The sequence below is a fragment of the Sebastes umbrosus genome, chromosome 8 (assembly GCF_015220745.1).
Source record: "Sebastes umbrosus isolate fSebUmb1 chromosome 8, fSebUmb1.pri, whole genome shotgun sequence".
NCBI lineage: Eukaryota > Metazoa > Chordata > Actinopteri > Perciformes > Sebastidae > Sebastes > Sebastes umbrosus.
In genome coordinates, this window is record NC_051276.1 from 21232402 (window position 1) to 21244790 (window position 12389).

A 12389-nucleotide genomic window follows, 5' to 3' on the forward strand; every position below is an offset into this window, starting at 1 on the left:
TGATTTTAAGTGGCTAAATTGCCTCTGACAAGGATATAAGATTAAAGTAAGATTAAGAAAATATAAAATATGAAACTGCTTCAGTAAATATACAAATTTAATAAAAAAAAGGACAGATAAGATAAAAAGAAATAATTATTGACAAATGAAGTTGTTTTGTTTTCTCTTTTCCTGCTTTATTTATTTAACACAAACCAGTTGTCTAACATCTAATCAGCGACCTATTTGCACCTGTGACACCAGGTGAAAGTCGTTAACTTTAATCAACAAGCTGGAAGGTGATTACGTCACTAGTTAATTGATGGCTCTGATTGGAGGAGCGCGTGCTGCTCTGCTCCACACCGTCAGCAGATGGCGCACGCAGCCTCAGTGTGTTTTTTAAGGATAAATGGCTCAATTATCACCACTGCACCCTCCTCTCCTCTCTTCTCCTCTCTTCTTCTGCCTCCTCTCCGATGCGACACGCCCAGTTTTGTGTCAAACCTTTTTATTTTGGTAATAGCACATGGCACCGCGAGCTCTACTCGTCCCAGTGATACCTTTGCGCGCGCAGCTACAGGTGGAGTTCGTGCACCTTAAACGACTGAAACCAGCAGCAGAGACACAACACGGACTATACCCGCCACACACTGACGGAGGAGACACATTAAGCTGCTTTCTGCTTAGTCTTGGAGGCTGAGGTGAAACTGAACTGGGACCAGCTGCTGGGTGTCGACATTTAACAGGTGGAGAAGACACCTGAAATCACTGCTCTCACCTTGGTAAGTAAAATTAAAAGTTAATTAAAAGAGTCTCATCGTCCATATAGTCTCTTAGCTGGCTCAAAGTGTGCAGCTCAATTAATCTAAACTCAAGTACACTCAGTGGAGCTGACTGAGTGTCCTTTACTCACTATTTTCTATCAAATGGCATCATTTTCTATCACATTTCTCTTTGTAAACTTGTGTGCTATGTAGTCGTTTTTATGGCAGGCTATATGTAGTGTGATTTACTATCAGTTTATTGTAGTCTTGACCTGAGAGACTCACATCTGAACAGTGTGGGAACCTCAGGGAACTACATAAGTTATGATTGATGCCAAGTATGCGAGGTTAAAGAAAAGAAAAGTGTGCACATTATATGAGCTGTTTTGTGGCTAATGATATGATATATAGGTGGAAATTGAAAGTCAGTCTAACTGACTAGAAAAACTTTAAGCCCACACACACAGAGTGCTGCAGACCTTTCCACCCTTGTTAATGCCTCTGTGTTTAGGAGAGCAGGAGGAGGTTGTTTCTTGAGTGATTTGTGGAGGCTGGACCAGGTGCAACCTCAGGAATCCTCAAGTCAGTATTTATGTCCTATTAGGTGAAGCTGTTGAAGCTGCTATCTTCTCTCTCCTAAAGTGGTCTGTTGATGGTGATGATGACTCTGAATTAGTCACTGTAGTTCAAGTTCACTGTATAATTCCCTCACTCTCCTTCCTTAAAAAGGGTCTAGTAGGGGTGTAAGACAATATAGAAAAAATCAAATATCACAATTTTGAAAGTTTTGTGATGCTGTATCGATTCTCAAAAACACTGTTTCGATTTTTAAGTAATAGTTTACATGCAACTCAGTCAATACTTTGTCATTTGCAAAGCCTCTCAAAGTAGTACTATGATGTTGGATGCTACAGGGACTGTTATAAGTTCTAATTGCATAAAAAAGTCAACTTTTTTTATCAAATTTGATGCATATGGTGGTGTGTTCTTTATACTATGACCGTTTTCCTAAAATTAGTTTAAAGAAATCGCAATAAATCACCTTATTTACAGTATCTAAATGTATTAAATCATAACTCCTGTATCATGATACGCATCGTTTTGCCAGGTTCTTGTCAATACACAGCTCTATAGAGTCTAGACGTTCAGAAATAAATGGATCTGGCGTGTGAGCTCAGCAGGTGGGAAAGTTGTGGTGTTTCACGTATAATCCAGAACATTCCCAATGAAACCTCATATTCCCAAACCCCCCCCCCCCCCTACCGCCTGCTGTTTGTGTATTGTGGCTGCCTTTGTGTGCATGATGCTCTAGCTAACACTTCATAGTGTGAGTGTTTCCTGGTGGCTTCTTTTTTTTCTTTGAGTGAATTCTGTGCTGTTACTCAGATACAGCTGAAGCCATCCAGGAACCAAAAACAGACCTCTGTAATTTTAGTTAGAGCGAAGCAGTGGCTTTTCAAGAAAACAAGGATAACTTGTTAACCTTCTAACTCAGGGAAAGAATTTGTTTGTTTTACAATTGCGTTGTGGTTTTAACTGAAGCAAAGGACTTATTTTGGAGTTTTGTTAAATACTACTTTTTACTTCAGGGCCTGTAACAGGCAGTGAATTTCCTCCGTGATGAACATGTTTACAGTCATGCAGGAAGTTAGAATTATCTGTTAAGTCTGAATGATGAAAGCGTTTTTTTTTGGCGCGTGGTTTTCAGTTCTAGCTGAGGGAGAGGCGTTGCACGATATTTCTGACTGTTCTCTCTTTCACGTTGCATCAACTTTCGTAGAAGCAACAGTTTGTGGGACAAAGAGGATGTTTCCGAGGTGCAACCGTTGCTGCGGTGTATTTCAAGAGCGTGCATGTAATGAATAAAGTGGTGTGTCTTTTTGTGAGGAGGGCATAATGGTGCATGGCAGAGGATGTGGTGAAGTGGCCTGATTGCCGAGCAGCAGAGTGTGGAGCCTGTTCAGTGTGAACGGCAGTAACATGATCTCCAGATGATGCTGATGCAGAGGGAGATAAGTGGAGCCACTACCACAGTGTCCTTGTCTTGTTGCTTCACAGTGGACACAATCCAGTCCACTGTTGCAGTGGTGCAGCAAAGTGGTAAAGGGATGATGGCTAATCTTAGAAACTCTCCTGGAGAAGATAAGATTATGTTACAGCTTGAAACCAAGACCCCAGGAAGAGCGCCGGTCGTTGATGCCAATTTTCGTAGTGGCGTAACCGGCATACTACAACTTCCGTGTCTGTCTCGTGATGCCATTGGGCCCAAAAATACTTTTTCCTATAGACTTACTTTGGGAAATAGACGTCTGTAACTCAGTGGATATTTTTTTTGAGGTAAATCATTCCCCATTACGAACACTCTAATAGCCCTTATTTAAATCATTAGGTCCTAAAAGTTGTAAAACGCACTAGTTATTTCCCTTCCTCCGTTCATGTGAATGAGACCCAGACCGTGACGACAGCACAAGTCGTGACGACGGTGTGTTGTTGGGACCCCATCACCGAGTCATGTGACCGAGTGGACGCTACTGCGCCTGCTCCATAGGCCCAATGGATGCGGAAGATCACCGGAAGATCCGAGTACTTTTCCAGACGGAAGTCGAGCCATTTTGGCATCATGCCTCACTGAGCAACTTTCATAGGAATGAACGGGGCCCCGCCTCCGACGCTATATTCAGTTCTCTTAATACATCCATGCATGAAACCCTACAGAAGTGTGCGTCCTTAAAAGTTTCCTCACTGAAAAGGGAGTAACCTGCAAAACTGACAGGTATGGCTCAGTGTATAATTATTTTGATGATACATCAATGCACTATATGTAACGATACAGAAACTCATCAACCAACACCCTTTTTTGACATCATATGTTGTTGTTTGATTATTATTTTCTCATCTCTGTAGTGAGGGTGTGATGTGGAGAATGTCTTACTCAGGGGATAGGCTCGCTATTGCATTCCTTTCCTTTTGATTCAGTGGGTGTGTGTGTCCAGGTAGGAGCCGACCTGTCAGTGTAGGTGCGTGACACACACGGTAGAGTCAACATCAGACCTCATCACTGACGAGAGCTGTGGAAAGTTCACGCTGGTGTACGGCCACCAGCGAGAGCTTTGACAAGTGTGATTCATCCCAGGAATATTCCCCCGCAGCCACAGCGGCTCATCTGAGAGAGCATGTGTGTGCCTTCCTTTGCATCAAAGCTCAGCTTTCAGTTGGAAGTGCTGCGTCTGCTATGTTCATCAGCTTTTCTCTCAGTATTAGCATGTTGGAGAGAGAGAGTCAGTGCTTGTTCGTTTCAATCCAAGGGGATTTCTGCTCCAGAGTTCAGGGGGAAGGAAAAACACTCTCTAGTGATTGAGGGAGGAGGTGAAGAGTTGATGTAGGTGGCCAGGTTCGGCTGCCAGACATTTTATTATACAGAGGTTTAGTCAGCAATCCTCACAGTTAATCTAATGCCGCTCAGTTTTTGTGAATATTTGATTTCCACCACAGTACATATGGTAGCAACTTCTTTTTCCAAATGTTACATTCCTCGGAAGGAACGAGGTGTTAATTCTTCGGATTAGCTTGGCTAAACGTAGTGATGGTAATGGTTCCCTGCGATGCACTTTTCACTCTGCATGTTTAGCAAGCCGTGTGTCTTTCCATCTAATGCGTTTTCTTTCACTTTTTAATATTAAATACTAATAATATTAACCGTCAACATGACCACTGGTTGCCATAACTGTGTTGTGGTGTTGATCAAAGTTAATGACTCATCAGGTGTGAGTCATCATAATTCAGTAAATTACACACACAGTTTCAGACTTGTTAGCAGGTTTCACTCATTCAGCCTAAAGTAGTCGTAACTACCTGTTATGTTACATAAACATGCTAAATTGAAGATTGCACATCAATTAGGTGTTGTCTGTAAAAATAGCCAGTAAAAATACCTGCAATACTAGTACAGCAGACACAATGCTTGTATATTTGTGTGACGGAACGTGTTTTACGTTCTGCTATATGTATATCAAGTATCCTAAACTAAGAGTAATCAGCAAGTAGCATTAAATATCAATAATAATATATCAGTAATATTTGTTTTAGCTTCACCAATTAATATAGTTCTTTGATTTTGACACAATGGTATCCCTTCAATCCTTTAGTTCTCACCATGAGCACAAAATATGTTATTGAAAACATTTTTCAAATGAAACCCTTGAGGCTCTCTGCATGTTGGAGCAACGAGTCTTGAATCCAACATTTGGAAAGGCCTGTTCTTCCCGTTCATACCTTCACTATCTCTCTTGCCTGTAGGGACAATGTCTCATAGATGTGACAAGTGCCAAAAGGTTTTTAACATTTTGAGCATGTACATGACAGGCTTAGAGAGTGAAAATGTCCATCTGGAAACTGATGTACAGTCTGAAACAAGTTAGTGTGAGCTCATAATGGTCTTGTTTACCTTTTTGAACGTCCAATTGAGTAGCAACACTGAGATTTGTAGGGGCTGCCCCATTGCTGAATGACTTGTTTCTAAAAAAAACTTATGATCACATCTCTGGTAAACACAATAATTAAAGTGGAGTGGCGGTTTTGTGTGATTCTTTGTGGAGAACTTGATTAGTCCACTAAGAATTGTTTTGGTCGAGGACAGCCCTAGTAGCAACATGAAGATTCGGGTCTTTGAACGACATGAATCCAAATATTTTTGATAGTCTCAAGCTGCTTATAGCTAATTCTAATTATAAAATATTCGTGGTGCGCTCTGCAGCTAATGCTGGAATCGGCTGGATAAAATAAGTCCCCCCCCCCCTCCCTTTCAGCTGCCGTGGGGCACCTTACCACCGTGGCAATCACGTAAATTGAAAGGAGTGACATCTGTAGGTTCAGTGGTGGAGAAAACTTGGCGTTCTTTAGAGCAGAAGTGTCCAATGCTCACGTGGCATAAAAGCTTTGTTTGATCTGTAAGGACAATCATATGAAATACTGATATTACCTCACTAATAACCCTCTATAATAAATTTGGGTAGACAAAACTTTAGGCTCTAAAATGGTGAAAAACTCGCATCACAATTTCCTAAAGACTACTGTAAGTTGATGATATTTACTTGTTTTGTCTGACCGACAGTCCAAAACATAAAGAGATTTACATCACAAGACAAAGAAAAGTGAAATATCCTCAAAATTGAGCAGCTGGGGTTTTGGGCGTTTTTGCTTGAAATTTTACTAGCGATAATTCAACCATCAAAATAGTTATAGTCAATTTTTTTGTGGTGTTTGACTTGATTAATTTGATTAATTGTTTCAGCGCTATAAATTAGTAGAAACACCTCTCGTAATACATTTCAACAGCTGAGCCTTCTATAGCCTCAAAAATTACTTTTCAAAGTCGAATAAACGCCTCCTTAAAAACAGTTTTAACCAAAACTGACTATAGGGTGTAGGATTTATTGCAGTGCTGCTGTATTAGACTACATGACTTTTAGCTTGGATTAAACTGGTAACTGAGTGTATGAGCCAATGGATATACGTGGATGCTGGCTCTTGTAGTTTGTCAAACTTGACACCTTGCTGTTTGTCGGTATGCAGGTAAGTCGTAAACGTGTCCATTGTGTTCGTCGGAAGTGAGAGTATTTCACTACGTACGCCTATAGTACCAGTTTCCATTCTCCTCCTGCTGTGCGGCTGATGCTGACCTGCGATCCATAGAAATGACTTCATGACGAGAATTCGTCTCATTGTGTGTTGGGTGTGTCGTTGAATTGTGCTGCCAGATTGGCATGCTGGATGTCACCAGAACAGAATTCACCTTTCTATGTGTATTGGCAGCTGCCCAACAGTACCTTTGTGTGCTGGTGAGGTCTCATCAAACTGAGTTCAGCACTTTGTTTAATGCGAGCAGCAGTCTTAAAACCTCATCAGTGGCCAATTAAGCACAGCCCATGAGTGTGCTCCACTTTATCCTCACCACCACTGTGTTGTTTTTCTGTCCGCTCTGCTGCATACTTTCACCATCCTTTCACCATCCTTTCACTTTGACATTTACCCACCGCTACTAGCGCTTTTATGATGCTAACAGTGAACGTTTACGCAGGGAATTAGCAGGGTGCTCGGTTGATAATGGCCGCTCTATAGGAGAAGCTGCAGAGGCTCATGGAACTAATTGATACCCCCAGAGGCTGGGAAACTTTAGGGCGGCTGCTCCCTGCCATTATCACAACTGCACTTATTTCTGGAGGCCACAGCAATTAAGAGACCCTAATGATGGTGAGCCCAGTAACCCTGCTAATTGGCCCAGACTGTTAATGGCTTACTGGGTCTGCGCGGCGTGTCCCAAACACTTGTGGAATGTGCAGCTGATGAAACGGGCCAGTGTTTGTAGCGTGGCTGATGTCCTAGATTTACTTTTACGTGGGCCTGTGATCTTCAGAAGTTTTGTGCCTCATATCTTTTGTAATCATTGACAGATTTATCACTTTATTTATAGACATTATTTTCATTCCAGTGTTGGTCACAATATGACTGCAGACTCTGCACTGTCTGATATGCAGTGCTTTGCCCCAACTTGAACTGTCAAGTATGATAGTAAACTTTGCATTGAGATATTAACCTGTGAAAAGACGGGTAATCTGAAAAAAATCATGTGCCTCTGTGTCCTCTGATGCTCCTAATGGCATCTGCAAGATTTCACAGACCAGAGAAAAACAACCAGTGAGAGCTGTCCTGGAGTCTGCCTTCCAGCTGCTGTCTATGAGCCGGCTGTCAAATCAAACGGTCAAACTAGGCATCGCTGATCAAATATGAATCAATATTCTGTTACTGTAATACCTATTTCTCACCTCAAATGTTTTCAGAAACATCTTGTAGTGTACTGTTCAGCTGTAAAATGACAAAAAGTCCAAATTAAAGTGTGGTTTGTCTTGATGATCTGGAAAACAAATCCAGCATCTGCAGAAAGCAACGGTCAACTATCACTGTTCTGCATTTACTTTCAGAGTTTGATGACAGAAGCTTTGTTTGTGTTTTGAGTTAAGCAACAGATGATTTAAAATTGTTTGGGTGTAGACTCTTTTTTTTTTGAGAGAAAGAGAGAGAGAGGCAGTCTATACTTAAAATAGCTTAGGTCATTGTCTACATTTGCACCTATATATTACCTGTTGCACTAATGTCTTTAGCTCAAATAAATGCATGTTTTTCTCAGTGAGCTGAGTTTCAGTCACAGACAGCATTGTGCAGGTGCTGCTCATCCCATCATCACTGTTACGCCACAGAGCTCTTGTCTCCACACGCAGTCCTGCAGCAGACAAACTTCATCTACAGCTGTGAGCAGAGTAAACTGGCAATTAACCTCAAGTCGAAAAGCAGCATCAGCCGCATAACTATTTAAATGCTTTAAAGCCGTATTCTGCTCCCATTAATATTTTAGAAGATAGTGTACATGTTGACAGTAAGTTTAGTTAATCATCTGCGTCTGGTTCCCCTCCCAAAACTGTTGCAGGCTTATTGAGATTGTATGTATTGCTTTATTGCATGTTCCCATCTGATTACCCTTTAGTACCTTGCTGATGCGAACATTATCATCCTTGGCACGCTGGCTGATCGTGTCAACCGTGTTCACACTGATAACTCAAGGCCAAACACATATTTTATCATAGATTAGTTAGAGTCAAGCAACATGAAGCTGGATAGCCAATAATCCTTACCAGGTCAACAGAGAGAGCTCTGCTTTTTAGTACACAATTTGTGTACGTCTACACAGATGAGCTCTTGCAGAACTGCTGGAGAAAATCTATATGCCACAGACGGTAGCGCACATCACGCTGTCATCACCAATTATGATTTTTGCAATGTGTAATATTTTGACAGCTCAATCCTTACCAGTAACGAAAGATCAACATCTGGAGGATCTGTTAACTTGTCTATCTTGTCATGCAGCTGTGTAGAATTGTGACGGATTAAAGTAATCAAAAGTTGCTGACTGTCAACTCCAAAATATTGTTCAGATGAAGTGATTTGTCCCATATTGGAAAGCAAAAAGGCCCGTAGATGAGCTTCCTTAATATTGCATTAAATGCCATTTCAGAAAATTCAGTCTACAAGAGAACAGAACAACCCTCACATGGTTTCACTAATCATTGGCGTCTCCATAGATTTAATTTTAAACGCTTGATTTACAATTTTAGATTTACAAATTCAAAACAGACTTCGTAGAAAGCAAAATCTATAAATTTCCGTGCAAAGCCTAACCATACAAATATAAAATATCCACTAAGGAACTTCAGATTTACGAAACAACTGCATTGTTAGACAAGTTTATATATACAGCTCATTCTTATAAACAAGCCTCAAAGGGCTACCATACTGTGTCGTATATCATTCTCCACCACTGTATATGTATACATTCAACACAATGGTCACAGTTAAACAGTGCGAAACGTTCGGCTCCTCGTGTGCTTGCACGGCTTTTTGTTTGCGTTTGTGTCCCGAAAGAGCATTTGGATTCAATGAAACTCATTTGGCGTTGCAGGCACTTTAGCGATGTTAGTCATGTGTCTTTAGTTTCAGATTCTTCCAATTCCTATTTGATGTGGTTACACAATCCACGTCAGGGGGATTTAGGCCTGTGGAAGTGAAGTGTTGCTGGAGATGAAAGGCGGCTTATGCAAATGTTCACTGTCTTCACCTGATGATCCTAATATTAATCCTGGCCAGCAGAAACTTGGGACTCTGATGGAAACATTCAGCCATGCACATGTTTATGTCCCACATGTTACACACACTTATGCTCGCTGTGTCTCTTTTTGTTTCAGGGTTTTGACAAGAGTGTGTGCTGACCTGATCACTAAATGGCGCTGACGGTGAACCTTATCGGTCCCTCGCCATGGGGCTTCAGAATATTCGGAGGAAGGGACTTCAAGAAGGCCATAACTGTATCAAAGGTACTCGCCAACAGCGGCCCTGTCGCTGAACCTCGTCACACCTTATCAAACCATATCCTCCTGTTTTTGTCAAAACACAGCCTGTAATGGCATGTCATGCAAAGTCAACTTCCTCCTCGCCACGTCTCTTTTCTTGTCTTTGTTTGTGTCCGCGGGCTGCTTCGCACCTATTTCCTTGACTACTGAACCCGTTAGAATAGAATGGAAGTAGATTACATTAAGAGGAAACCACTGATTACAGTTACAGTGGAAGTTGGGGTGGGAGTTGAGGGGGTTCCTGGTCCCAGAGTGCAGTCTGTTTCTTTGCTAACTCTCGTGCAGTACCACGTGCATCTGTAAATTCCCAGTCACTGTTAAAAAAAATAAAAGGGAAGATGGAATGGAAGAAGTGGAAACGTTACTGCTGTAAACAGACAGACTGGCATGCAGTAAACACCACCAGGAAACCCTCTGCATGCCGGAGACACCCATTTCTGCCCACTGCACATTCTGCTCCTACATCACCACCTCAGCCTGTTTTGTTTTTCCAGTGAGATTTCCCCCAGTGGCTCCTCAGACCATAAACGATAAATTATGGCAAAAACATGCCAGGGTGCCAGTGCTTGACACACTTCAAAAGGATTTATAGTTTGCTCCCTCTTGAAAACTTATGAGGTCTGCTCATGAATAAGTCTGATTTGTTACTGCTAACCAGTAAACAACACCAGCATGTTTGCTTGTCTCAAATATCAAACGGGTTCTCTTAAGTGTCATGGATTCCTGCCGAGAGAGAAACTTCATCACCGAAATTGGTCTGCAAAGCCCAGTATGAGATACGGCTTGTCTCCCACTCCCCCCCACCACCACCCCCTCCCACCCCGCAGTTAAGCAACCACAGGGTTGGGCCATCTGAAGTGGTTTGCACTTGGCACAGAGATGACATGGATGCCCTCTTTTATTCCTGTTGGCCTGAAAGATGGCTTGCCTCCGTTTCTCTCGGGGACCGACCCTGGAAAAGAACCCCCAGCTGCTCTTAGTTTATGTTAAACCAGGCGTGTCCTGATCAGAAAAGGCACGCACTATTGTGGGTCGCCACAGCAACGCTTAATTGCCTCTCGAGTGGGCCCACAGACATGGCACCTCTGCCCTCTTGCTTGGCTAGACTGACAAACAGCCTGTTGACTGGCACTCTCTTTGCATCTATTTTTTCCTGTAGAGATTTAAGAATGAGACTTTCCTCCTCTCTGATTGGCTCTTTACTTGTTTTGTTTTGCATTCTTTGTTTAATTGCCTCGCTCTGTTTTTAATTGTGAGGCGAGCACTGTTTGTGGCAAATGTCATACTTACTCTCTAAAGCAGCTGCAGCAGCATCAGCCTCCTCATTTCTTCTTTTGTTTTAGTAAGCCCGGTGTGTTTGGGTGTACATGCCTGGGACACAGGAACCGAGCTGAAAGCGGTGGCTAGGACCTTATGTCTCGGCCCATTAGTGTGGAATTCCCTCTGATGTGGTGCTATAGCATTGGCTTTGACATGCGGTGAGGCGGGTTGCAAAGGTCAGGCCCAGTCAAACCATCAAGTAGTGTCACACTAACGACTTCTCCCCGAGGGTGTCATGAATCTGTCCGCTGTTGACCGGCACTGCCTCGTTCCATGTGTGTGAAACGCTGTGGCGTCTGTTGGTATTTACTAGTGTTATGAGTTGTTGAGAGAGACAGTTGGATTAAGAGTGTGAAGCAACTCGTCGCCACCTTTTTCTCATTTACTCATTTGTTAATGCTGAATGTCAGCCGCTGACAAATTGTCCACACAGCCTTAAGATACAGGGCTGGCGCCAGATCCATAAAGTGTTATGTTCAGAGCAGGACCTGGGGCAAGTAGGACCTTAACTGGAGCTCATTCTTCTGTTCAACAGGTCAACGGGGGCAGCAAGGCAGGGCAGGCAGACCTGCAACCTGGCGACATTATCTTGGAGATCAACGGGGAAAATACGTCCGACATGCTGAACGTGGAGGCTCAGAACAAGATCAAGAACTCAAAGACTGAGCTGCAGATGATGGTGGAGAGGTACGCTGACATTGCAGATCTGCTATAGGAACAAATAGTCCTGCTAGTTTATGTATATGTTGGATTTATAAACATAAAATATACAATGCCATGCAACCTCCTGCAGCATCGTTCCCCAAATGAAAATCCCTAATTTTCTGCATTTGTGCCAAGACCACAGTCGCCTCTTTACACTGGTTTTAACTTTATCATGCAAGCACTGTACAAACAAAAACAAGTGATTGTAATCTGGGGAAATGCCATGTACTAGAGCCACAGTGTTCCCTTCCTTGGTCCCTCTTAATAAACCCTGTTTTGAGATTTGCCAAGACCTTGTTTGGATGATGGGGAGTTGGCTACTAAAAAGGTTTCCCTTTTGAGCCAAGACTGCTCTTCTTGGCTGGCATTTTGATTGAAGGTCCTCCTTAAATTCTCATTTATTGTCACTGTTGCCGCCGTTAACTCTCTTTCTCAGTCTCTTCACACAAAAACATTCACCAACACACTCTCACGCACGTGTGCTTTCACATACTTCCTCCTTGGATGTCCCACGTCCATGTGAGTGAATTTTTCCCCGCTGACCTCATGTCTCCCACCAAGCCAGAAACAACACCACTACTTCTTGCCTGCCCAGGACAATGCCACTGTGTAGCTCTGCCATGTCTTTAATCCCACTCTGTTAGATGTCAGCGGTTTTCAGCGC

General features: G+C 42.6%; 1 protein-coding gene across 1 annotated transcript in view; it reads left to right on the plus strand.

Moving 5' to 3' along the window:
• Positions 1 to 383: 383 nt before the first annotated feature.
• Positions 384 to 12389, plus strand: part of pdlim2 (PDZ and LIM domain 2 (mystique)) — a 38052-nt gene continuing 26046 nt past the window's right edge. The window contains exons 1-3 of the mRNA XM_037776707.1: positions 384 to 761; positions 9536 to 9664; positions 11556 to 11707. Of these exons, the coding sequence (XP_037632635.1) occupies positions 9572 to 9664; positions 11556 to 11707 (245 nt within the window). The 5' untranslated portion in view covers positions 384 to 761; positions 9536 to 9571. The remainder of the gene's footprint in view (positions 762 to 9535; positions 9665 to 11555; positions 11708 to 12389) is intronic.